The sequence below is a fragment of the Gadus chalcogrammus genome, chromosome 5 (genome assembly GCF_026213295.1).
Source record: "Gadus chalcogrammus isolate NIFS_2021 chromosome 5, NIFS_Gcha_1.0, whole genome shotgun sequence".
In the NCBI taxonomy this organism is placed as follows: Eukaryota; Metazoa; Chordata; class Actinopteri; order Gadiformes; family Gadidae; genus Gadus; species Gadus chalcogrammus.
The window spans coordinates 4,960,628-4,986,984 of record NC_079416.1 but is presented as its reverse complement, the minus strand read 5'-3'; the positions used below and the strand labels follow the sequence as shown (position 1 = coordinate 4,986,984).

At 49.7% G+C, this 26,357-nt stretch overlaps 1 protein-coding gene across 9 annotated transcripts in view; it reads left to right on the top strand.

The window, feature by feature from the left end:
* syne1b (spectrin repeat containing, nuclear envelope 1b) overlaps positions 1–26,357 on the top strand; it is a 130,265-nt gene that overhangs the window by 87,723 nt on the left and 16,185 nt on the right. For all 9 annotated transcript variants that reach the window (XM_056591112.1, XM_056591113.1, XM_056591114.1 and 6 more), the window contains 33 exons: positions 222–323; positions 432–551; positions 1,661–1,861; positions 2,395–2,568; positions 3,024–3,155; positions 4,334–4,530; positions 4,847–4,979; positions 5,313–5,495; positions 5,687–5,836; positions 6,387–6,563; positions 6,804–6,959; positions 7,364–7,519; positions 7,838–8,008; positions 8,759–8,892; positions 9,305–9,509; positions 10,034–10,216; positions 10,522–10,668; positions 10,974–11,128; positions 11,476–11,623; positions 11,857–11,951; positions 12,099–12,333; positions 12,941–13,135; positions 14,261–14,386; positions 16,011–16,166; positions 18,929–19,087; positions 20,209–20,375; positions 21,184–21,346; positions 21,743–21,930; positions 23,535–23,685; positions 24,272–24,454; positions 24,837–24,974; positions 25,282–25,473; positions 25,768–26,104. In XM_056591112.1, coding sequence (XP_056447087.1) covers positions 222–323; positions 432–551; positions 1,661–1,861; positions 2,395–2,568; positions 3,024–3,155; positions 4,334–4,530; positions 4,847–4,979; positions 5,313–5,495; positions 5,687–5,836; positions 6,387–6,563; positions 6,804–6,959; positions 7,364–7,519; positions 7,838–8,008; positions 8,759–8,892; positions 9,305–9,509; positions 10,034–10,216; positions 10,522–10,668; positions 10,974–11,128; positions 11,476–11,623; positions 11,857–11,951; positions 12,099–12,333; positions 12,941–13,135; positions 14,261–14,386; positions 16,011–16,166; positions 18,929–19,087; positions 20,209–20,375; positions 21,184–21,346; positions 21,743–21,930; positions 23,535–23,685; positions 24,272–24,454; positions 24,837–24,974; positions 25,282–25,473; positions 25,768–26,104 — 5,509 coding nt within the window. The remainder of the gene's footprint in view (positions 1–221; positions 324–431; positions 552–1,660; positions 1,862–2,394; positions 2,569–3,023; positions 3,156–4,333; positions 4,531–4,846; positions 4,980–5,312; positions 5,496–5,686; positions 5,837–6,386; positions 6,564–6,803; positions 6,960–7,363; positions 7,520–7,837; positions 8,009–8,758; positions 8,893–9,304; positions 9,510–10,033; positions 10,217–10,521; positions 10,669–10,973; positions 11,129–11,475; positions 11,624–11,856; positions 11,952–12,098; positions 12,334–12,940; positions 13,136–14,260; positions 14,387–16,010; positions 16,167–18,928; positions 19,088–20,208; positions 20,376–21,183; positions 21,347–21,742; positions 21,931–23,534; positions 23,686–24,271; positions 24,455–24,836; positions 24,975–25,281; positions 25,474–25,767; positions 26,105–26,357) is intronic.

The window sequence follows — 26,357 nt, the reverse complement described above, 5'->3', positions numbered from 1 at the left end:
ATAAGAAGAAATTCTGACTTATAATAATTATTCATTAATTATTGATAATTAATTTGAATTTATTAGTGTGTGAGGGGGTCTGCAGATATAAAGCTCATTCACGACCGTACCTGAGGTCAAAGACGATTGAAATCACATTTCAAATTAAAATCTACAGAAGGATACTTTGGCGGCAGGGAGGTGTTATCTTCATGTCTGAAATCAATTGTCTGGGTCCACAGACGGAGCTGCAGCTGCTCCAGACTGCTCTGATCGAAACCAAGTGCCAGATCCTCCAGACGTTAGCCGGAGCCATGGACAAACCCGCCTCACAACAACTGGAGGTACAGATCGCAAACGTGTGGTTCAACAGTACCCTGGGTACCACTGAACTACGACCATGGCTGTGGGGCTTATTACGAGCTGCTGATGAGAGGGTCTGTGGTCCCCAGGTGATCGGCGACGCAGAGGACAACCTGAGAGACTTTGAGCAGCAGATCACAGAGCTGAAGAGCAGAGGGGCGGCGCTGCAGGCAGACCAGCCCTCCACCAACAAGCTGCTCAAACTCCAGGTATAGCCCACTCTGTACCTGACCACACACCACCCAGCCACTGGCTCCAGGTAGCCCAGCATAGCCCACTCTCTACCCGACTACACACCACCCAGCCACTGGCTCCAGGTACCCCAACAGAGCCCACTCTGTACCCGACCATACACCAACCCAACCACTGACTCCACAGTCCTTTAGTCAGGATCAGAATCAGAATCACTTTTATTCCTTCTTAAGTACACAAGAGTCAAATTCTTATACAGTGGTAATAAGTAATGAGTAATAGTAAGTAATGAGTTGTAGTTAATTGTAAAGTGTACGTGTAAAGTGTTCAAATGGTAGTGGTACCAGCCAACGTTGATTATAGCGCAGAAGTGCACTATACAGCGAATTACATAAAGAAAATATTTATATATTGTGTCAAATGTTGTTTGTGATGCTTCCTCCTCTGTGTTCCTGTACCGCGTCTCACCCCTCTGTGTTCCTGTACCGTGTCTCACCCCTCTGTGTTCCTGTACCGTGTCTCACCCCTCTGTGTCCCTGTACCGTGTCTCACCCTCTGTGTTCCTGTACCGTGTCTCACCCCTCTGTGTTCCTATACTGTGTCTCACCCCTCTGTGTCCCTGTACCGTGTCTCACCCCTCTGTGTCCCTGTACCGTGTCTCACCCTCTGTGTTCCTGTACCGTGTCTCACCCCTCTGTGTTCCTATACTGTGTCTCACCCCTCTGTGTCCCTGTACCGTGTCTCACCCCTCTGTGTCCCTGTACCGTGTCTCACCCTCTGTGTTCCTGTACCGTGTCTCACCCCTCTGTGTTCCTGTACCGTGTCTCCCCCCTCTGTGTCCCTGTACCGTGTCTCACCCCTCTGTGTCCCTGTACCGTGTCTCACCCCTCTGTGTCTCTGTACCGTGTTTCACCCCTCTGTGTTCCTGTACCGTGTCTCACCCTCTGTGTTCCTGTACCGTGTCTCACCCTCTGTGTTCCTGTACCGTGTCTCACCCCTCTGTGTCCCTGTACCGTGTCTCACCCCTCTGTGTCCCTGTACCGTGTCTCACCCCTCTGTGTCCCTGTACCATGTCTCACCCCTCTGTGTCCCTGTACCGTGTCTCACCCCTCTGTGTCTGCTCCAGGACTCGTACGAGGAGCTGGTGATGACGGTGGGCTCGCGGCGCAGCGGGCTGAACCAGAACATGGCGCTGAATGAGCAGTACGAGCGGGCCCTCCAGGACCTCACCGACCTGGTGGACACAGCCCAGGACAAGATGGCCGCCGACCAGAGGATCGTGGCTAGCTCTGTGGACGAGGTCCAGAATCTACTGGACAAGCATAAGGTGGGAGAAACGTTCTCCCTTTGAAACGAGCATCCTGAAGAAGTTTTCGAAATAACCCCTCCCTGCTCATTCCTCAAAATGATCTCCAAAGTCAGTGTCAGTTGCTTTGGATGCGAGTGTCTGCTAAGTCAGCGATACCCAACCCCCCGGCCCCCGGACCGGAGCCGGTCCTTGGACCCCTTAGAACCGGGCCTTGATTCTAATCTAAAAAGGATTTAAATTTTTGCTCTACTTTTGTGTTTATTTAAGCCTCAGGTGACTTTTCTTGTGTTTTTCTTATAAATTGTATTATTTCATATCATTACATTGTTGAAGGGGGCCTTAGACTCATAAATTGCTGTTACTTTAATTGTTGTGAATATGACACAACAACAATCTTGAAAACAGTTGCATCCTTTGTTTAAAAACGATGCACCTTAAAATTAAGGCATAAAAATTGTATACCGGTCCCCAATTTTTTTTATGACTATGTTGGTCCTTGGAGCTAAAAAGCCCCTTTGCTAAATGACTAAGCAGTGAGCGGTCTTCTGCAGGAGTTCTTCCAGGGCCTGGAGTCCCACATGATCCTGACGGAGACGTACTTCAGGAAGATCAGCGGGCTGGTGCTGCCCAAGGAGAGCCAGGCGCTGGAGGCCACGCTGGGCCAGGCCCAGGCCGTGCTCCGGGAGGCCCACAGCCGGGGGGTGGAGCTGGAGGGCGTCCGCGAGGTGAGGGCTGCCGGGCGGGCTCCGTCTCTGGACGGAGGAGGGTGGATGTGTGTGGTGTTTCCATTGGAACGTTCCGGAGAAAATGGATCCATCCGATTGTAATCGGAGCAGTTATCATCGTAAATGATTGTCAAAGTAATACACTAATAATTATATAATAATAATGATATAATTATTTTTGGGGGAAATTTACTGTAAATACACCAGACATGGGAAAACTACCGGATGTCGCACACAAACAGTAGATTTACAATTTAGTCTTGAGTTCAAAATAAAATGAATGATTCCAATCAATTCAATGCAATTCAATTTTATTTGCATTGCACTTAATCACCATTACAGTCTCAAAGGGCTTAACAGGCCAAATATGTATGGCCTGTCGCATCGTTTAGGAGTGTAACAATGAAAAGCTGTTCTATCTACTTATTATCCAAACCCTCTGTTTCCCGGGTCAGACGTGGTGCCGCCTGGTGCAGGACTACCAGTGTTTATACCGCCACCTGGAGGCCGTGGAAGGTAGCATCCCCACCGTCGGTCTGGTGGAGGAGACGGAAGAGAGACTTAACGAAAGGATCTCCTTATATCAGGTACCGTTGTTTGTTCTGCTGAATTTGATCCACAGCTTAATGACCGGGGCCGCCCGGTGGTTCTCCTGGCAGAGCGCGTACCATTAAGGCCCACTCTCTACCACAGCGACCCGGGTTTGATTCCTGCCCTTGGTCATTGGCCTGTCGTCCCCTCTCTCTCCCTTACCTTCCCATCTTACTGTACAATAAAATGGATGAAACCTTCAAAAATAAATCTTAAAAAATAAATCCAAAAAAATAATAATAAATCATGATCATCTTAGATGTGACTTGTGTCATGTGATTAGTTGATTCAATCACAGGTCTCCGATAGCCTGGGAATCAGACGGGTCTCACAGGCTCATGTTTAATTCTCTCTGCAGATAAGGAATTGCTCTCCTCCTAGACAAAGACATTTCTCCCTGGTACGAGATAGACATCACAACTGTCTCTAATATGAGGCGGGATAAATACAATGACGGTGTAGAGGACTGCCATAGAGGCATTCTAAACAACAACAAAGATGGCTGCCGCTGATGTAGAACCTGCCTGGCATTAGTGGACGACTCAAAAGGTCTGGGAGCCAGACCTTATCTGAAGAGAAAATCAAACATGAGCTCACAGGATTCTTCTGGTTCCCATAGGTCTCCATGGGTTTTGTTGTGTGTCATTCACTCAACAACGGTTATTAGTTTCTCTTCATGTTTTAATGAATATTCTTTCAAGAATCCATGATGTTAAAAACGTCAGTAATTGTATGGCTTGGTCCCTTGTCTTCTGGGCTTGTCCCTTGGCCCTTGTCCCTTGTCCTTTGTCTTATGGGCTTGTCCCTTGTCTTATGGGCTTGTCCCTTGTCTTATGGGCTTGTCCCTTGTCCTTTGTCTTATGGGCTTGTCCCTTGTCTTATGGGCTTGTCCCTTGGGATTTGTCTTATGGGCTTGTCCCTTGTCTTATGGGCTTGTCCCTTGTCCCTTGTCTTATGGGCTTGTCCCTTGTCCCTTGTCTTATGGGCTTGTCCCTTGTCCCTTGTCCTTTGTCTTATGGGCTTGTCCCTTGTCTTATGGGCTTGTCCCTTATCTTATGGGCTTGTCCCGTGACACAGGACAAGCCCATCAGGTGAAGCCTCGATGGCTACGCCTACATGTACTAGAACAACATTACATCCATTTAAAACACACATCCCCCCCCCGCCCCTCCAGGGCCTGAAGGGTCGGCTGACGGAGCAGCAGCACAAGCTGTACCAGATGCTGGACGAGGGCAAGCGCTTGCTGCTGCAGGTGAGCTGCCCGGTGCTGGAGAACCAGCTGGCCCTGCTGGGGGAGCACTGGCTGGGCCACACCACCCGGGTCTCCAGGGAGCTGCAGCGGCTGGATGCCGTGCTCAAGCACTGGACCAGGTGAGGGGCGCCGCCAGGGGTCCAGAGTAGGGGTGGGGGTGGGGGTACCTCTCCATACGGTCCCATACGCCATACATGGCCCGCAATCGCCATACAGCAATTCTGCAAAAATTGATATATCTATTATATATAGACGGTTATAGACGTTTTTTCAAAAGACGCTGAAATTGAGAATAAAAAAGGGTATTTCTAACATGCAGGCATGTAACCCTATTCTAGTATTATCCCCAAATGCAATTATTAACCCCAAAAAAGCATGATATGGGACCTTTAACTTGCGGTTGAAGGCTGGAGGGTAATGGTCCATGTCTCCCAGGTACCAGAGGGAGTGGACGGAGCTGGTTGGCTGGCTGCAGTCGGCCCTGGAGCGGCTCGACTTCTGGAACACCCAGGCGGTGCTGGTACCCCAAGAGCTGGAGAGCGTCAGGGACCACCTGGGCGCCTTCCTGGTGAGTTCCCCTCCGTCATGTCATGTCACGTCAGGTTTTGTCATAGGTCCTTTATCATACGTATCACGTCATCTCATGTCAGACGTGACAGAAAGGGGGTATGAGTGAGTGACGTGTGTGCTGGTTCACCTGATTATCCATCTGCTAATGCTAATGGTTGCCTTTTGAACCAAGTCGGTAAACAACGTATTCAGTTACCCAAATGAGCTCAGTAAACAACCCTGTTGAACGTCTACCACAAGGCCCAAGCGTCCCCCCTGCCTTGCGTCCCGCCCTCTGACCCTTCCGACCTGTCTCCTTATCCCTCCCACCCGTCCACCCATCCCGCCGCAGGAGTTCTCCAAGGAGGTGGAGGGCAGGGCCTCTCTGAAGAGCTCGGTGGTCGTCGAGGGCAACCAGCTGCTGCGGCTGAAGAAGGTGGACACCGCGGCGCTGCGGTCGGACCTGGCGCGCGTCGACGCGCAGTGGGCGGAGCTGCTCACGCGCATCCCCGTGGTGCAGGAGAAGCTGCACCAGGTACCCCCCCCTACCACACGCACACAGCCACGCAGCCCGGACAGCGGCAGGCTTCTAATTAGATTAGCAGGATGATCTGCTCCTAGAACGGGTGTGTTGTGTTGTTTGTCTCTCGCCACCACGCTGGACGCCTGATCCAGCCGGGTGCGGTGGTTTCCTGCTCAGTCACCACGGTTGTCGTCCGTGCTCAGATCCAGATGGAGAAGCTGGCGTCCCGGCACGCCATCTCCGAGCTGGTCAACTGGATGTCGCTGATGGAGAGCGTCATTGAGGAGGACGAGGAGAACTTCAAGAGCGCCGTGGGCTTCACGGTCGTCCAGGACTACCTGCAGAAGTACAAGGTAGGAGGGCCGCTCTGAGTCTGGGGACGCCAGGATCCACCCTGACCCCACCGTGACCTGAGCATCTACTTACTGCAGAGGTTCTAGTTTGGAGCTTTGTATCGGGGCTGGTGGTCTGTGAGTTCCTTCAGAGTAGATGTGTTGATCAGGTTGAACGGCGAGTTGCCCTTGCTCCAGGGCTTCCGGGAAGATGTTTGATCAGGGGTTTGAAAATCTGCTACTTCTCCTCATTTCGAGGCTTCAAAGTAGATGTTTGAATGGATGGCTTGACGATGAGCCACTTCTTCAGAGTAACGCTTCAAATAAGGGGGTTTTTGGCGGTCAACTACCACCCCTTGTTCCACCTCTGTAAAGTAACGTTTGATCAGGGGGGGTTTGACGATTGACCACCTAGTTCCACGTCTTCACAGTTAAGTTCAGGTAAGAGGGGTTGACGATGGGCTACCTCCCCTAGGTCTGCATCATCTGGGTAATGTATTGACCGGGGGGGGTTTGACGGTGGGCTCCCTCCCCTAGTCCTGACCAGCGGGGTGCCTCTCCCATGCTGCAGGGCTTCCGGGTGGACGTGAGCTGCAAGCAGCTGACGGTGGACTTCGTCAACCAGTCCATGCTGCAGAGCGGAGGGCAGGACGCCGAGAGCAAGCGCAGCGACAAGACCGACTTCGCCGAGCGCCTTGGCGCCATGAACCGACGCTGGCAGATCCTGCAGGGACGCATCACTGAGAGGGTGAGAGGGCTGTCGCCGTGTTGTTTTTTATTTCTTGATATCCTTTGGTGGTGTAATTGAGAGAGCGCGATTTGAAAGAAAAACATACAAATTGCAGCTGTTCGAATTCAAATTTCTAATAATCATAATCTCTGATGCCAGACAGTGGGGTGCAGACAGAGGCGTGGTGGCGATGTGCATTTCATATGTATGACATTTCGTATTTTTAAAACCTTGTGGTTGTCGGTGCTGTGCTTTCAGATCCAGTTCCTGGAGAGCCTGCTGGAGATGTGGCAGGAGTATGAGAGCAGTGTCCAGGCTCTCAAGTCCTGGATGCTCTCCCAGGAGGAGAGACTCAAGAGAAAGCACCGCATCGAGGACCTGACCTCGGTGCAGAACGCCCTGAAAGACTGCCAGGCAAGGCCTAGCCACACCCCCTTATTGTAGCCACACCCCCTTCCTGTACCACGGACACCACGGCCACACGTCGTAGCTGGAGGTCAAAACAGGAAGCAGTTCGCCATAGGAACCAACAGCGTCTGTGGTGAAACATGTTGGCATAGGTTACAATTGCTCTGTTTGGTATTGGCTGAAATGGAGTCCGGTCAGGTAGCTTGACAAGGAGGCACTCATTTCAACCAATCAGAAACAGCCAACATCACCATGCTTCCCCCCAGATGGTGCTGTAGATGAGGGTTTAGTTAACACCCCGATAACACCCTCTTTAATCTCCTGTCGTATTCTTCATCCACGCTGTTGTCTGCTGGTGGTGAGAGGATGGTAGTCCTCACACCTGTGATGGTGTGCTGTCTCTCCTTCAGGAGATGGAGGAGCTGCTGAAGGAGAAGGAGAGGGACCTGGAGCGGGTGGAGGAACAGGGCTGTGCCCTCGTCCAGAACAAGACAGATGAAGCCTGCGCTATCGTCATGGAGACCCTCCAGGGTGTCAATCACACCTGGGCCAACCTGGACCACTTGGTAAGTCTCTCTCTCCCTCTCCTTCACACTCTCGCTCCCTCGCACTTTCTCTCTCATTCTCTCGCTCTGTGTCTCTCTCTTTTTTTCTTTTTTATGTAATCTGTAATGTTCGTTGGGAACGTCTGTATCTTCAGTTAACCTCTATGTATACTATGTCTGATATCCATTTTAGATCCAACATTTTTGGCAGTGAGATCTGCCAGCTGAAATTCAAATGAGTTTGCGGTCTGATCGGATAGTTCAGGATCTATGTGTATGTCACGTTATATGGTATCCCTTTATCCATTCCTGGTATCTGTCCTACCTCCACGCGGTCAGATCGGTCAGCTGAAGATCAGCCTGCGCTCGGTGCTGGACCAGTGGAGCGCGTACAAGCGGGCGTCGGAGGAGATCAACGGCCACCTGATGGAGGGACGCTACTCCGTGTCCCGCTTCCGCCTGCTGACCGGCTCGCTGGAGGCCGTGGAGCTCCAGGCCCAGAGCCTCCAGGTGGGTCAGGGTCGGGGGGAGAGGAGGGGCCGTAGACGGCTCCAGGTCCAGAGCCTCCAGGTGGGTCAGGGTCGGGGGGAGAGGAGGGGCCGTAGACGCTCATGCACAAAGGATCCTGAGCCGGCTGGTGTATAAAGAGGGATGGGACCACGCTCTGAAGGAGTTTGATTCAATGATTGCAAATGTTGGGTTGGACAAAGGACATCCGTTTTTATCTCCTGCTTCCCATCATGCACCGATCTCCGTGGCGTTGTCAACGTCCACCTGCTGCTGTGTTTTGTAGGAGGGTTTGTTGCCTCGTGGAATCACGCTTGGGGCTGTACCGTTATTAGTTGGGAAGTTGGTAAACTAGCTGCTGTTAGTTATGTGTTGTGAGCTGTGTGTGTGTGTTAGCATATATCAATGTAATGAGGTCTATGATATTATAAACTGTGTATTGAAGTTCAAGTTTATTTATAAAGGACCATCAAACCCAAACCAGGGTATTTTTGGAAGCTACAAATGCCTACACAGTCAGTCAAATGCAGTGACACAATAAAAACAGGTGCATACACAGACAAATGCATACAACAAAGCCTTAAATGCCGTAAGCAAAACTATGTTTAAAGTCTATTTTTAAAAACACCTGCTGACTCAAGGTGTGTGGGCTTGCGCGTGTGTGTGTGTGTATGTGTGTGTGTGTGCGCGTGTCTGTGTGTGTGTGTGTCTGTGTGTGTTTGTGCGTGCGTGTGTGTGCGTGTGTGTGGGTAGAATCTACAGGGAGAGCTGGAGAAGCAGGAGAGCAGTGTGCGGAGGTTTGGCGCAGCGACCCACCAGCTGCTGAGGGAGTGCCACCCGTCGGTGTCCGAGTCCCTGAACCTCGCCCTGAAGGACGTCAACGGCAGGTCAGCTACCATCAGCCCCTACCTTCACCATGGGGAGTTATCCCTCGTAGCCTAGCATGGCGCAATGGCCTGAACAACAATGAAGTGGAATTTCTTTTTATGGACATATTTTCTTATGGAAACACAAAACAATGTTTTGAAAGTGAGAATTTTAGCTTTAGAGACTGTTGTTGTGTTGCAAACAGTTACAATCTGTCAAAGGGGAAGGATGACTCGTGGTTAAGGTGGTTGACTCCCACCAAAAGGTTCTGGGCTCCATCCCAATATCTACGGTCTACCTGTAAGCATCTCTTTATGAGCGATAAACCTGGAAGCACAACGCTAAACAGCAGACATCAGGTATCCTCTGAGCGCTGTGTGAACACCAGCACAAGGCCTCACGCTGCGTGGCTCCTGTGTGCGGACCCTCCAGATGGATCGGCCTGCTGGAGGAGATCTCGGAGCGCCAGCGGAGCAGCAAGGCCCTGCTGCAGCTGTGGCAGCGGCACAAGGAGCTGCAGGAGCAGAGTGCCGCCAGCGTGCTGCGGCAGGAGGAGCGCGCCGAGCAGCTGCTGAAGGCCGCCTGCAGCAAGGACATGGCCGACCACGAGGTGTCCGACTGGATCCACGAGTGCAGCGTGAGTCCCTCGCCGGCAGCCTCATCCATGCGTCAAGCATCGCAAGGAATGTTTCAAAAAAGTCTGCGTGTTTGTTCAAATTGTGGCGTGGTTTGTGTCTGACTTTTATTTCTTTGCGACATTCATTGTAATGCTTAAGGTGTGTGTGTGTGTGTGTGTGTGTGTGTGTGTGTGTGTGTGTGTGTGTGTGTGTGTGTGTGTGTGTGTGTGTGTGTGTGTGTGTGTGTGTGTGTGTGCCTGTTTGTTTATTACTGTATGGCGCAGAACAATTTTCCGCAAAAAATAATATAAATATCTTATTTCTTATGTGTGTCTCACTTATTAATGAATGTCTTGTGGTGTAATTTGTGTGTGTGCATTTGTGCCTTGGTAACACTGTGATGTCTATGCAATGTGTGTGTGAGTCTGTCTTTCTTTCTATCCGGGTCATTGTGAACCATGTCCGCTTCATGTAAACCAGAGCAAAAAAACGTAAAGAACTCCATTTCCCATAATCCTGTGGTTCTCTCTCGGCGGCGTGGCAGGAGCTGCTGCGGTCGCAGGCCCCCGTGCAGGCCTGTCTGCAGGTGCTGCAGGAGCTGGGGGTGCAGCTGAAGCAGCAGGTGGACACCTCGGCCGCGGCCGCCGTCCAGACAGACCACCTGTCCCTCTGCCAGCGCCTGGCGGCCGTGGAGCAGGCCCTCAGCAGGCAGCACACGGCCCTGCAGGTCAGGAGGAGCCGGGCTGTTGACCACCGTTAGGATCTGGGACTAAACCAGGGTTCAATGATTTGTTCTGGAAGAGTTAAAGCGAATTTACAAAATAATATTGTTGACCAGTTGATCCAATATTGTGCATTTATTTGAACTGGATACCTAACATTGTACCAATTTAATTAGTGGAGGTGGTCCATGATAGGAAAAAATGTAAACAAAAACATTTCAATGTGTAACTTTAAAACCCATATTTAGCCACACTGAGGAGCAGTCATGTCATAAGCGTATATTGATGTCGTCGTGGTTGTTGGTTGCAGACTGGCGTGCAGGACTACGAGAAATTCAACAGCCAGCTGGACGCTCTGGCCCGCTGGATCTCTGAACCCGAGGACGTCCTGCGGGCCCAGGACCCCAACGGCTCCTCGGACCTGTGCTTAATACAGGACCGCATGGAGCAGCTCAAGGTACGTCTGCTTGGCCTCTCGCTGCGTGTCCGTGTGTCTGTGTGTGGTTTGTCCGTCTTGTGTGTCGTGTCTGTCTGTCCTGTCTATCAGCCTGTTCCTCCTGTCACTCTGTGTCTGTGTCTCTCTGTCCATCGGTATCTCTTTGTCTTGTTGAGCCTTATGCTATCTGTGGCCCTTCACTTTTATTTCTCCATTCCCAATTGGTTGTCTGAGCTACACAGCGATCCACCCGCCCCCCTACCAGTCATACTAGAATAGTTTATACTGGCGCAGTGTTTGGCGGTAACCGCGGCGACTCCCCACAGAGAATGATGCTGAAGTTCAGCAGCATGGCTCCCGAGCTGGAGCGCGTCAACGAGCTGGGCTACCGGCTGCCCCTCAACGACACCGAGATCAAACGCATGCAGAACCTCAACCGCAACTGGGCCTCCTCGTCCTCACAGACCACCGAGAGATTCAGGTACACACACATACGCGCACACACACACACACACACACACACACACACACACACACACACACACACACACACACACACACACACACACACACACACACACACACACACACACACACACACACACACACACACACACACACACACACACAACCTAAGAGGGTTGGGGATCGAACCCAGTAGCTTTTGACATGGAGTCAATCCCCTTTGGCTGCTATGTTATCCTACCCCTGAGTTCAAGCAGACTGAAAGTATAAAAATATCTATAAATATATAGAACAATTATAAATGATAATAATTTCAACATTAGTTGAACAGTATTTTTTTATCTTTCTCCGTCCTCCCTGCAGCAAACTGCAGTCCTTCCTGCTGCAGCAGCAGACCTTCCTGGAGAAGTGTGAGACGTGGATGGAGTTCCTGGTGCAGACGGAGGAGAGCCTGGCCGTGGAGATCTCTGGGAACTACCCCAGCCTGGTGGAGCAGCAGAAGGCCCACGAGGTGTTTGTTACTCCCTACCTCCAGATCCCTGCGCTGCTTTCACAGCTCTTTCTGATTGGCTTACATTTTCATTTAATTCCAATTAATTTCATTCAAACGTTCATACATGTATCTTAAAGTCCTTTCAAGTGGCTTAGGGTAGAAGGCTTTGCTAAATGAATGAATACCACCATGTTGCGGTGAGGGTTACTCTGATTGTGCCCCAGTATATAACGCATGTCGCCGGTGTCCAGTTGTTCCAGGCAGAGATGTTCAGCAGGCAGCAGATCCTCCATTCCATCATCAGCGACGGCCAGAGGATGCTGGAACAGGGCCAGGTGGACGACAGGTAACGGAGACACCAACACGCTACCGTCACGCCTGTACAGCTCCTCGTCTCAAGTGTTTGGTGATACAAGCGTCTGCTAAACGGCCTCAATAGAAATGTAGACGTGTCGATGCCATAATTTAACCCGCCGTGCCGTCCGGCCCGCAGGGACGAGTTCAACCTGAAGCTGACGCTGCTCAGCAACCAGTGGCAGGGCGTGGTGCGGCGCGCCCAGCAGAGGCGGGGCATCATCGACGGCCTGATCCGCCAGTGGCAGCGCTACCGCGACATGGCCGAGAAGCTGCGCCGGTGGCTGCTGGAGATGGCGCCCCCCGCCGACCCGCTGTGCCCCGGGACCACGGTGCCGCTGCAGCAGGCACGCGCCCTGCTGGACGCCACCCAGGTACGTGTGTGTGTCTCTGTGTGTGTATCTCTATCTGTGTGTGTCTCTATGTGTGTATCTCTATCTATGTGTATCTCTATGTGTGTATTTCTATCTGTGTGTCTCTCTATCTGTGTGTATCTCTATGTGTGTATCTCTATCTGTGTGTCTCTCTATCTGTGTGTGTCTCTATGTGTGTACCTCTATGTTCCTGTCTGTATCTCTATGTGTGTATCTCTATCTGTGTGTATCTCTATGTGTGTATCTGTACCTGTGTGTATCTCTATGTGTGTACCTCTATGTCCCTGTGTGTACCTCTATGTGTGGACCTCTATGTCCCTGTGTGTACCGCTATGTGTGTACCTCTATGTGTGTATCTCTGTGTCCCTGTGTGTATCTCTATATCCCTGTGTGTTTCTCTATGTGTGTATCTCTATGTGTTGTATCTCTATGTGTGGACCTCTGTGTCCCTGTGTGTACCTCTATGTGTGTACCTCTATGTGTGTATCTCTATGTCCCTGTGTGTACCTCTATGTGTGTATCTCTATGTATCTGTGTGTTTCTCTATGTGTGTATCTCTATGTGTGTACCTCTGTGTCCCTGCGTTCACCCTCCGCCCTCCCCCCAGCTGAAGGAGAAGGTGCTGCAGCGGCAGCAGGGCAGCTACATCCTGACGGTGGAGGCGGGCCGCCAGCTGCTGCTGTCGGCAGACAGCCGGGCGGAGGGGGCGCTGCAGGAGGAGCTCAGCCTCATCCAGGACGGCTGGAGGCATGCCAACGCCTCCCTGGACGCCCACAAGAGGGAGCTCTCCACCCTGCTGAAGGTACGGCTCCCCCAAATCAGTACAAGATTCGGCCCCTTAAAGCCGTAAAGGCGCCTTTATTCAACATAAAGACGAACAGAACAAAACGATTCTTGGCTCCCTGAGCCTTGGAGGACTCTCCGGATGTGTCCCTCTGGGAGGAATCACGTCCCTCCGGGTATTCCTTTGTCTCTCGGCCTTGAGGACTGGTCCCTCCACACGTGAACCACGAGAGCCGGTCTCCCCTACTCGGGAACCGGGAGAGCCTTGGATCCAGGGAATGGTTCCTGGAGGTTGATCCCGGACGCTCTTTTCTTCCAGCGGCTCTCGGCGATTGACCTAGGGAAAGTGGCCCTCTGTGTGGAAACCCGTCCCTATTAGTGTTCCTTGATCTCCGACCAATGAGCACTGCTCTCTGGACACTCTGTTCTCTCTCACACGAGAACCACGAGAGCCCGTCTCTCACACACGAGCACCGAGAGCTGCTCAGGTACTTCGCATCCCGCATCCAGGGGCGCTGTGCCGGAGCCGGGTGGCCACAGTGTAAAGAAAAGCTTTAAAGTATCAATCAGACATTAAGGGATTCCATTACTTGTGTTGATGCTGTAAAAAATCATTTAAAATACTGTGATTGGATCAAATTCTGTTCTAAAGAGGGCAGCAGATCCCAACAGGCCATGTTGCAAAGACGCCAACCTACCAGCACCGCTACTGATGGAGGACAAGCCCATCATGGCCTCATGGAGCACTTCATAGCAACTAGACTGCATAATAAAATATTTTGGGGGCTTTTCCCTTTCAGGCTAATAGATGATAATGAGAGCCAAAGTAACGCAAATCCCACTCCATCAGTTTGAACCAAATGCCAAGATGCAGCGGGCCGATATTAATACATAATTAATATTACAGAATACATTTAATATTGTCCAAATAGTTGACTCAAAATTGGACAGTAGCTAGAACGGGTTAATGCAATGCCATCGGTCATTGGCTCGAAATCCAGTTGCACCGCATTTGAACAAATGAACACTTTTTTCAGTACCATGTGTCACCAGAGGTGGGGCTGTAGACTGTAGGAAGTGAGTTAGCTCCCAGTTTGTGTCGGTACTGTACTGAGACGGCGGTGTGTGTGTTTCTGTCATACAGGACTGGGAGCGTTGTGAGCGCGGTATCGGAGGGTCTCTGGAGAAGCTGAGAGCCTTCAAGCGGCAGCTGTCCCAACCGCTGCCCGACCTTCATGAGGACCTGCAGGGGGAGCAGATGCGCTGCAAGGTAAATTCAAACCAATCGTCTCCCACTCCCTAGTCTGCCCACAAATTATGTCCAACCCCCTAGTACAATCCAACCAATCATGTCCAACCTCCTAGTACAATCCCACCAATCATGTCAAACTTCTTAGTACTCGATAATATTTGACAAAAAGCCACTAAGGTATCCCCATTGTGACATAGTACACAAACACAATCTATTAACTTTTGAAAATGTTTTTCTTTTTTTTTTTTTGGACTATTATTTTCAAATCTATGTAGTGTGTGTCTTAAAGGCTTTGCTCCCACCTGTTTGCGCAAGTTTGTCTGTTAACGTGGCTCTGTAAAGTCCACTAGAATAGCTTCCATACATAACTGCACTGTACCCGCTATTCATCATTTGGGCAGGCAGCCTTCCCTGTTAAAACTGTTTCACAATGGAACACTATTCCAGAGAATATTTAAAAAATGGTGGTTTGTTTGGTGGCTTTAAAGCTGATCTAAAGATCACTTAAAACTCTCCCAACAATGCACCCACTAACTTTGTTAGTGAACATCATTACTTTTTATCTCAGTCACTTTTATCTCCCGCGGGGGCTGACAATGTGTGTATGCGTATGGGTGTTGTGTGCAGAGGCGCTGCATCCCATTAGGCATACCAGGCAATTGCCTGGGGCCCCGCAATTGCTTGGGGCCCCGGGCCACTACTAGGGGGCCCCCTAGAGCCCCCCCCTTCAACAATCCTCTGCCTAGGGCCCCCACACTCCCTAGAATCGCCCCTGGTTGTCTGCTATGCTGTGCATGTCGCCACACCCTCTGATCATGTAGAGTGTGTGTATGTGTGTAGTACAATCTTACATATCATCTCCCGAACTGCAAACAAATCCTCACTGTAACCATGGTTATTTTCGAGGTCATTGATAGAATCGTGTGGTCCCTCATGAGATATTTTTAGGTTGTTGTGATACTGAAGGTTAACTGCTTCTCTGTGGCCATTTAGCATTACAGTTGGCCTCTTTACATGGTGAGTTAACTTTGCTCTGAGTCATTTGTCATGCTGAATCATCAAACGGCAGGATAAGGAATTCACAAGGCGTCTCAAGCGCCTAAACTAAGTTAGTGGCCTGGTGACTTTAAAACATCAGACTCATGCCGCTTTTAACCTAATTTGACCCTCTTTGGCAGGCTTTGAGTGTCAGGGTCTAACCTGATGTCATGGCCTTTGCAGAGATAGTGCTGCCTGCCTTTCTTGCTAATCTCCGAGTTAGGGAAAAGTCTTGCTTGGATCTGTAGGCAGCAATTTTAACGCTTTGATTTCATTCATGTATGTATGATGTATTTAAGTAACTTGTTAGTCCCTTGCAAAAGTAAAGTATTGTAAATCATCTCCCCTTTCTTCTCGGCACACTATATGCTATGATGTTGATATGTAACTCGAATACAAAGCTTTCTTGCAGTTGTTTTTGTCCCTTCAGCCTCTTAACCAAATATCAAAAGCCCTAGCCCCATGCAGTTTATTCAAATGTATGCTGGGTCTGTCATCTTAACCAATCTACCCGTCCACAAGACAACACTAGCAAAGGTCAGCCTCCAAAGCCTGCTTTTAAAAGTCCTTCACAGATCAGCTTTGCTCTAACCCTGTGTCACAGGAGCTGGAGAGCCGGTTTGCGGGCTGGACCGACGACCTGGCCCACCTGAGCCTGCTCCGGGAGTCTCTGTCCTGCTACATCGGCCCCGAGGACCTCTCCGTCCTCCAGGAACGCATCGAGCTGCTCCAGAGGCAGTGGGAGGAGATCTGCCACCAGGTAAACCACATAGTGCAACCCGATTCTAGTAGACAAGAATACAGTACAGAATAACCCTGTACTGTAGACTAGAATACAGTACAACCCGGTACTGAATACTAGAGTACAGTATAACCCTGTACTGTAGACTAGTATACCGTATAACCCTGTACTATAGAATACAGTATAACCCTGTACTGTAGACTAGAATACAGTACAACACGGTACTGTAGACTAGAGTGCAGTATAACCCGGTACTGTAGACTAGAGTACAGTATAACCCTGTACTGTATAATACAGTACAACCCGGTACTGTAGACTAGAGTGCAGTATAACCCTGAAATGTAGACTAGAGTACAGTATAACCCTGTACTGTAGACTAATACATTACAACCCTGTACTGTAGAATACAGTATAACCCTGTACTGTAGACTAGAATACAGTACAACACGGTACTGTAGACTAGAGTGCAGTATAACCCGGTACTGTAGACTAGAGTACAGTATAACCCTGTACTGTATAATACAGTACAACCCGGTACTGTAGACTAGAGTGCAGTATAACCCTGAAATGTAGACTAGAGTACAGTATAACCCTGTACTGTAGACTAATACATTACAACCCTGTACTGTAGAATACAGTATAACCCTGTACTGTAGACTAGACTACAGTACAACCCTGTACCATAGTCTAGAATACAGTATAACTCTGTACTGTAGAATACAGTACAACCCTGTACCATAGAGTAGAATAGAATGCAGCCCTGTACTTTAGAATACAATGCAACCCTGTACCATAGAGTAGAATCAAGCAGTAGAATTGAGTAGAAGCCTGTACCATAGAGTACAATACAGTAGGGCCCTGTACCACAGAGAATAATACAGTAGGAAACTGTGGCTTGTGTTTGGGGGATGGCTGGTTTAAGCATTCCCGCCCGGCCCCACGGTCTCATCACTCTGGCCATGGGAGGCTGCTTGAACCCTCCATCATCCACACACACTCCAAAACCCCTTACACAGTATAACCAGTGCAATACGGTACAGTACAGTTCAACATAGTACATCCCTGTATGATATAGTACAACGCAGCAGTACACAGTAGTACATAGACTATAATAACAAGTCTGCATAACATATGCTGTGCACAAATGGGAAACACATTACAATAGTGTACAACACCTTACAACAAATGCTAAACTTCAGAAAGGTATCACATTACGTAGGTAAGAATGTTGTCTCAATCCAAATATTTGTAACCCATCTAACATAAACCCACAGGATCAGCACAGAGATGATATTATCACTTGCTATAGTTGCAAATTACATCACCCAGACACCATTTTGAGCCAATCAGAAAGGGCAATTGCCGTGACCAGCATTAGATCATAATCACCATCAGCCTTTAGGGTTGACCCTGAATAGATTGCTCTAGATTGAATTATCCCAGTGCAAGCGCCGTCCAACAACAGTTTTTCCTTAAATCCAAGTGCTATGCCGTGTAAACAACTGTTGGGACCTCTGGTCCTCTTGGCCACTTTTCCGTCTAAACTCTGTCACCAAAGAATGATTAGTGTGTTAATACCATACAGTCTATGGGTTATATGGTTTAATGCACTTAGTTTAAAATTCTGTGTCCGATTCTCTGCGCTTGTGCCTTCAACTGTTCACCATGATAGAACACATAATGTGAAAGTCCATTAAGTATCTATCAAGAAACTGGCTAAGCCCTGGGGAGAACCGTAGACCACATATCGTCTCTTGTAACATGACTGCTTCGATTTAGGGGACATGTTTGGAAAACAGCCATATGGTAGAATTGCAACCGGTAAAATAAACAAAATTATACAAATAATCAGTGCAGGTTTAATGAGGCACGCAGCACAGTCTAAAACAAACATTTAAAGTTCCTGCAGGTAGCATTATTGCCAGAGGGTGGCGCTGCTCTCACCCACAGCGCTGAACATCACGCCCTTGTAAAAAAGCAACATTGATGGAAGAGAGAGAAGAGAGAGAAAAAAACAAGAAACTTAAAATCAAGGGGCATTTTCAGCAGGTTCACATTTTCTGTTGTAAATCGAGTGATTATCTATTTTTATCTCTTACACAATGTTAATCTTGTTTATGTTTAACAACTGTTATCCACCAAATTATATGTTTGAAGATGCAGTGTGTAGGATTTAGTGGCGTTTAGTATTGAGGCTGCAACCAACTTTTTTCAACTTTTCCATGTACTGTGTAGTTTATAGTATTGAGAAGTACACAGTACTTCTGAATCTGTTGTTGATGGCAGAAGTGTTTTAATAAGAGTGTAACACGGAAACAACAAGAAACCTCAAAGCACAAAAATGAGCTAGATAGTGAGACTGCCACATCCTGTGTGCAGCAGCAGGCAGCACACAACGGAAACAGGCTGTCTGTGGCCACGTTATGTTTCAGTGATTCACCTCACTCCCCTTTCGTAATGTACTGCAGACCTTCATCAGGTATGCTGCTTTTAGTAAGACTAGATTTGGATCCTATTAAACAAGAATTAATGTTAAATTGAATGACATTTTGACTTTATTCCATTTATCTTTTTACTCATGTTTATGTTTACTACGTGTTTCACCTGCAAGCTCAATCTAACTTTCTCTTCTGTGTGTGTCTGTGTGCGTTTGCGTGTTGACGTGTGTGTGTGTGTGTGTGTGTGTGTGTGTGTGTGTGTGTGTGTGTGTGTGTGTGTGTGTGTGTGTGTGTGTGTGTGTGTGTGTGTGTGTGTGTGTGTGTGTGTGTGTGCGACCCCAGCTGTCCCTGCGCCGGCAGCAGGTGAGCGAGAAGCTGAACGAGTGGTGGGTGTTTGGGGAGAAGTACAAGGAGCTGTGTGAGTGGCTGACCGCCATGGAGAGCAAGGTGTCCCACAACGGAGACGTCAGCATTGAGGAGATGATCGACAAGCTGCGCAAGGTACCTTGTTCCCACGCGTCGACTCAATGCCTCTGTTGTGATTGGGCGTGCGGATCGGAACACAGGTGTGACGTCCACACTTGGATTCCAACTCTGTGGACGGCTTAGTGTGTTGGATTTCACTTTCCCTCAAAAGTACTGCCAGGTAAAAATAGATCTGCTGGAATATGGCTGGGTGGAAGGGAAGCCCTAAAGGTGTTTAGTGGTTGAGCCCCCACCAGACGGGGGCTGTGAGTGGGGCCAGCGCGAGCGCTCTGGGCATGCTTTACATCACTGAGTGCAATCTGGGTTCCTGTTGAGAGGGGAGTGTGGGACTGAGAACGCAGACAGCTCCGGGGGGAACGTTTATTTATTGATAGTTTTCCTCCTTCTTCAGTGCAACATGTCGGTAGTAGTCTATATACCTGCATATAGTCTGCATACCGGGAGAATTCTGGTAGGCCCACAGTCAATTTTTTAGTTTTTTTAGATACTAATATTATTATTAATAGTATTAATGAGCAGGTGGGGTTAAGGTGCATCTTTGTTTTTTAATAGATGCCTATAGGCTATGCTGTAGAGGTTTTGGACCCACAATCTGTTGGCTGGGAGGCAAATCCTCCTGCCCACTAGACTACCCCACAGGATGGACTCTCCATTACGACCAGAGTTTCATCATGACCAGGCTTTCTATCATATTATGTAGAAAAATGTTTTCTATCATTAAATAGCGTATGGGGTGAATTACATAGAAGAACATTTGATCAGGGGAACTCTTGGAAAATGGCTTTACTGAAAAACTGTTCAGTTAATTTAATTTAACTAATCCAATAGGTTTACCTGAATAGAAGCCTCCATTCTTGCAAGAGAGACTCAAAGGGCTACCGCAAGACAATACAGGGAACATGACATCAATGTGTACAATGACAGGCTTGTGTAGTGTTAGTAGTATTTGTAGTCATCTACTCTAACTTGATATTGTCTTGCATATTCCTGAACACACTGAACACATGACACCTGCATGTTCATGAGGCTTCAAATACACACAAAGATTCTGTCCATGACCACCTGAACAACCTCCTTACCGGGAAGTGGTCTAACTTCACTGATCCTGATTGGTTGGATGTCTCTGACGTTGCCAGGACTACCAGGAGGAGATCACCCTGGTGGAGAACAACAAGCTGCAGCTACACCTGCTGGGCGAGCGGCTGGCCCGGGCCAGCCACCAGAGCAAGGCCTGTGAGATAGAGGGCAAGCTGGGCAAGGTGGACGACCGCTGGCAGCACCTGCTGGACCTCATCGGAGCCAGGTGACCCCCAGTTAGCCCCTCGACCACGAGGGTTCTGCCGGTTTGGGCGCATTGAGGATGCACTGCATTGGTTGATGTTAGAAGTATGGAGGAGCTACTCAGATGTATTACAGACTATAGAGTATAGAGTGTATGTGTGTGCGTGCGTGTGTGTGTGTGTGTATGTGTCTGATCCTGGACACATTTTTTGGGATCAAGCAAGGCATCTGTTCCATCCCTAATGTTATGTCTGCCTCTGAGCAAGACACTTCACCCAACCTGCTCCCGACCAGCTGACTGTCGCCTTGCATGGATGAATGTGTATGAATGGGTGAATGTGTATGAATGGGTGAATGTGTATGAATGGCTGAATGTGTATGATTGGGCGAATGTGGTAGTGGATCATTTCAAAGTGCTTTGAGTGGCCGCAGATCAGAAAAGCTCTATACATAATTGTGGTTGGTGTGTTGGCTAAGGAATGGCTCCCGGATCCTGCTGTGAGTTCAGAGTTCACCCAGACTCTGCATAGCCACCCCCTCCCACCCCTCCTACTTATTGTATGTTGTACGTCCTGGCAATTAATGTACTCACTTATTGTGTGTCGCACTTAGTTATAGTACTTAGAATTGTGTTACATCTTACCCTAGCTATCTTTGTTGTATTCAGGGAATGGGTTAACCTAGCGATGGTTAGTGCTTGGCACTTGGTTCTATGAACCTCCTCACTGTACCAACAGCGATATATTGGCAAATGTACTTATTGTCAGTGGCTTTGGATAGAAGCGTCTGCTAAATGCCCTAAGTGTTAATGCAAATGGTGTGGCGTGCAGGGGGAAGAAGCTGAGGGAGACCCTGGTGGCTGTCCAGCAGCTGGACAAGAACATGAGCAGCCTGCGCGCCTGGCTGGCCCACATCGAGACAGAGCTGTCCAGACCCATGGCCTACGACACCTGCGACTTCCAGGAGATCCAGAGGAAGCTGGACCTCCAGCAGGTAGCTAAAGTCCCGCAGGGCTGTACCGTAGGGCTGCGTTGCAACGATTCGTAGATTGGTAGCTACTGTCTATCGACCGGAGGTCCATCAAAGCTAATTCTGATCATCCGCTCATGGTTTAAGTAACCACGTACAAATCCCAAACAGCTGTTCCTTAATGCTTCACAAATTCTGATATTTGGTTCATGGAGGATTCTAAAATGAGTTATTTTGTTTTCAATGCTGCTTGTTCGATGAGGCAAGCTAATATAATAAATCCCTCATGATAGCGGTGCTGTAATTTACACATTTTATAGACATAAAATGGCAAAAAATCCCCCCCCCTTTCTCAATCTCCCTCCTCCTTCCTCTCCTCCCCCCCCTCCTCCCTCCCTCCCTCTCCCCCCTCCCTCCCAGGAGCTGCAGAGGGACATAGAGAAGCACAGCACGGGCGTGGCCTCGGTGCTCAACCTGTGTGAGGTCCTCCTCCACGACTGCGACGCCTGCGCCACTGACACCGAGTGCGACTCCATCCAGCAGGCCACGCGCAGCCTGGACCGCCGCTGGAGGGCCATCTGCGCCCTGTCCATGGACCGCCGGCTCAAGTAGGCACCAGGGGGTGGGGGGGCGGGGCTTATAGTCTCTATGGACCCCTTTCTTCTGCGCCCTGCCAATGGACCGCCGACTCAAGTAGTCACAAGGGGGGAAGGGGGCGGGGCTTGTAGTGCTGTGAGGCCAGTCTCTATGGACCCCTTCTCACAGGTCAATATTAGGGTCAAGTATTTTCCTGTTCCTGAGGTTTCATTTAGATAATTTATAGGGATATCCCGATCCTATCCAAGGCATCGGTATCGGTCCGATAGTTGCCAATTACGCTGGATCGGATATCGGAGGGGAGAAATAAATATGCAGCGTTTCACGTTATAACAACAATAGTCGCCAATTAGGCACATGCGCATGAGAGCTAGTGCATGAGAGCTACCTGTTGAACAGTCAGTATTTAAACCGTAAAGAAACAGCCTGGTTTATGCACGGCTCACCTCAGCGGTTTCCGAGCGCGATCATGTCAGACACTCCAGCTTGGGCAAGAGCGCATTACAGCTGTTGTGATCGCCAAACACGAGCTTGGGGATCACAAAAGTGCACCATTTCGGAAGACGCAGACGTTCAATCGATTAAAATGATTAATCGATTGTAAATATGATTATTATATATCGGGCGTTTGGGTGTGGGAACCCCCGTTTATATGGCTAGAGGCTTGCTGCTTCTTACATATCCGATGTACTTACGGTAGAAGCTAAAGGCTAACGTAAACAATATTTTTCACGTCATGATATCTACCCAAACGATATGCCATATGAAAGAGACTCCAAGGAATCTAACCGTAAAAGCCTTATAATTTTTTGCTTTTATCTCGATTAACTAGATGTGGAAAAAAAACGTCAATCACACTTCCTGGTTACTATAAGTGATGACACTCATGCATGCACATGAGCACACACTCGATTAAACCATTTCAAACTATCAGCTGTAACAGCTCACCTATTCTATCTATTATCTCAAATGTATTCAAACTTTAACCATTTGCTATTTGTTTAACTCTTCTGTTTCCAACCATTATTTTTATTTTTTTGTACATGTTTACATTGTTTACTTACTTTTGAAATCTGTTCAAATCTTTAATTTGATTTAAGCCATTACAATTTTTCGTATCGGACCGATATCGGTATCGGCAGCTAGCCAAAGCTGCGGCACCGTATCGATATCGGAAGTGAAAAAGTGGTATTCGGGACATCCCTAATAATTGTTGTATGTCACAGCACCCGATGTGTGTTTATTTGACTAGTTGTGTCCATACTGATACTTTCAGACTTGAATCGAACAGACCCAGAATTATTGCCATGAGCTACAGCTTTGTTTTCCCCACTTTGAACACCACAGCCAGATTTGAACCGCTTTCTCCTCTCTCCCCCACATCCTGCATCTCATCCTCCTCCTCCTCCTCGTTTTCCTCCTCATCCACCTCCTCTACAACCTCCTCCTCTTCCTCCTCCTCCTCTTCCTCCTCCTCCTCCCCCTCTAACACCTACTCTACCTCCTCCTCCTTCTCTTCCACCGCATCCTCTTTCTCTTCCTCTTCCTCTGCCACCATCTCTTCCTCCTCCCCCTCTACCCCCTACTCTACCTCTTCCTCCTCCTCCTCCTCTAGGATCGAGGAGACCTGGCGCCTATGGCAGAAGTTTCTGGACGACTTCTCCCGTTTCGAGGAGTGGCTGGCCACGTCCGAGAGGACCGCCGCCTCCGCCAACTCCTCGGGCGTTCTGTACACCGTCGCCAAGGAGGAGCTCAAGACCTTCGAGGTGCGCCTCCAGCATTATGGGATGGACACACAGGACACACCCCTTTTTAACCTAGACATCATATCGTACAGACAGAGAGACCTGGTTGGGTCAAAGCACAGTAACGGATGACGTTCACCCTGGTGATGACAAACACGACCTGAAGAGAGCAGCATAAACAGACAACATACGATACGATAATACCTTATTCTGTGAGCAAGTCTGAAATTTGTCTTGCATCCCAGCAGCTCTATTTACAAACATCACAGATGAGACAAGACATCAAGACAGGACCCCACATTTTAAATAATCCTACATAATAAAAATACATACTTTCATCATAGCATTACAACAACAGGAGACAACATTTAAGGTCCATCAGTGTGCCTTATTCAGTTCGAGGATTGACTGGTGAACAGCATCAGCATTAAGAGAAACAGGATCAATGATGGTCCAGACTGTGTATGCCTTTTTAACCTGTCATGGTAGCCAGCTTCTAAGTTGATATGCGTGTGTGTGTGTGTGTGTGTGTGTGTGTGTGTGTGTGTGTGTGTGTGTGTCTGTGTGTCTGTGTGTCTGTGTGTGTGTGCACGCATGCCCCCCGCAGGGCTTCCAGAGGCAGGTGCACGAGAGCCTGACCCACCTGGAGTTCCTGAACAAGCAGTACCGGCGGCTGGCCCGGGAGAACCGCACCGACGCGGCCGGCCGCCTCCGGGAGATGGCCCATGACGCCAACCAGCGCTGGGACGACCTGCAGAAGAGGGTGACCTCCGTGCTGCGCAGGCTCAAGGTAGCACCCGCTAGCACCGCCGCCAAAATAATAGAAGAACAAAGTGGAATAAACTGAAAATGAAATTAGCTTGCTGGGCTTGTGCACTCAAAGGAAAACCCAACCGTCGGGAGTGCTGTTCCAATGGGATGTTTACCTTTGTTTTTACCTGACAAACATCACAATTATCACCACAACGACACCTCAAAACTGTCGCAATCCCCACCCAAAAGAACACAGTCCTCAGAACCCGGGGGAGTGGTTGAAACCCCCTGAATAACACACATACCCCTAACCCGTAGCCCTGACACTAGGGTGAGGGTAAGGAAACAGAGGGATACTGTCTGTGTGTGAGCTGACATGTACGTGACCAGTGTACCGGTCCCGATGTGTTCCCCCGCAGCACTTCATCGGCCAGCGCGAGGAGTTTGAGACGGCCAGGGACGGCATCCTGGTGTGGCTGACCGAGATGGACCTCCAGCTCACCAACATCGAGCACTTCTCCGAGTGTGACATCCAGGCCAAGATCAAACAGCTCCGGGTAAAGGCCTTGGTTTCACCCAACGCTAGGAGACTTCTACGTACAACAAAATGACGAGGTCGTCGTCCCGACGAGGGCATACCGTTTGTAACACGTAAACCCTGAATACCTGGTAGTGTAAACACCACCACGAGAAAAGCCTTTAGTAAAGACTCTTACCAGTTGACTCTACCTGTGTTAACTTCCATGACATATTATGACCTAGGTAAAGGACCAGCGAACCACTGAACGGGACAAGCCCCGAGCAGCACCCAAGCTAACCTCCCCCTCTCCCCCTCCCTCCCTCCCCCCTCCCCCCCCCCCCCAGGCCTTCCAGCAGGAGGTGTCCCTGACCTCCCCTAAGATCGAGGTGATCTTCCGGCAGGCGGAGGCGCTGATGGAGAAGAGCGAGCCGCTGGACGCCACCGTCATCGAGGAGGAGCAGGAGGAGCTGCGGCGCTACTGCCAGGAGGTGTTCGGCCGGGTGGAGCGCTACCACAAGAAGCTCCTCCGCCTGCCGGTAAGGCAGAGGGCCCGCTGGGAGGGGGGGGGCATGTGTGTGTGCATGTGTGTGTAGGTGTGAACGTGTGTGTGTGTGTGTGTGTGTGTGTGTGTGTGTGTGTGTGTGTGTGTGTGTGTGTGTGTGTGTGTGTGTGTGTGTGTGTGTGTGTGTGTGTGTGTGTGTGTGTGTGTGTGTGTGGTTTGGCATTTGTACACCGGTGACCTTACAGAACGCAGTGTAGCGACCGCGACCCAACGGAGTCTACTGACGCTGTTGCCACGGTCACCCTCTGTTTGTTCCCCCCCCCCCCAGCTGACAGACGAGGACACGGAGGTGTCGTACTCGGACCGGGAGCTGGACCTGGACGAGGGGGACTGCGAGGGCGACGCCTCCTCAAGCATGCCCTGGGGGGAGCCGGAGGGCTCCCACTCCCCCCTGCCCTCCTCCAGCCGCTCGGCCTCGCTGGCCGCGCCCCTGCGGGCTGAGCGCTCGGGCCGGGACACGCCCGCCAGCGTGGACTCCATCCCCCTGGAGTGGGACCACGACTACGACCTGAGCCGCGTGCTGGAGGGCGCCGGCCGCGCCCTGGGGGAGCAGCAGGGCGAGGAGGGCGGAGACTTCCTGCAGCGGCCCGCCTCCGCGCTGTCGGGTCAGTACCAGGGGCACCCCACACACACACACACACACACACACACACACACAGACACACACACACACACTCTCACACACACACACACACACACACACACACACATGAATAATGGACAGAATAAACATGTTTACACAGAGCCAGTGAGTACGGACCAGAAGGTCAAAAAAAATAAAAATACATAACACACATACACTTAACATGTAACACACTGCACACAATAAGGACACACACATACACTAAACACGTAATA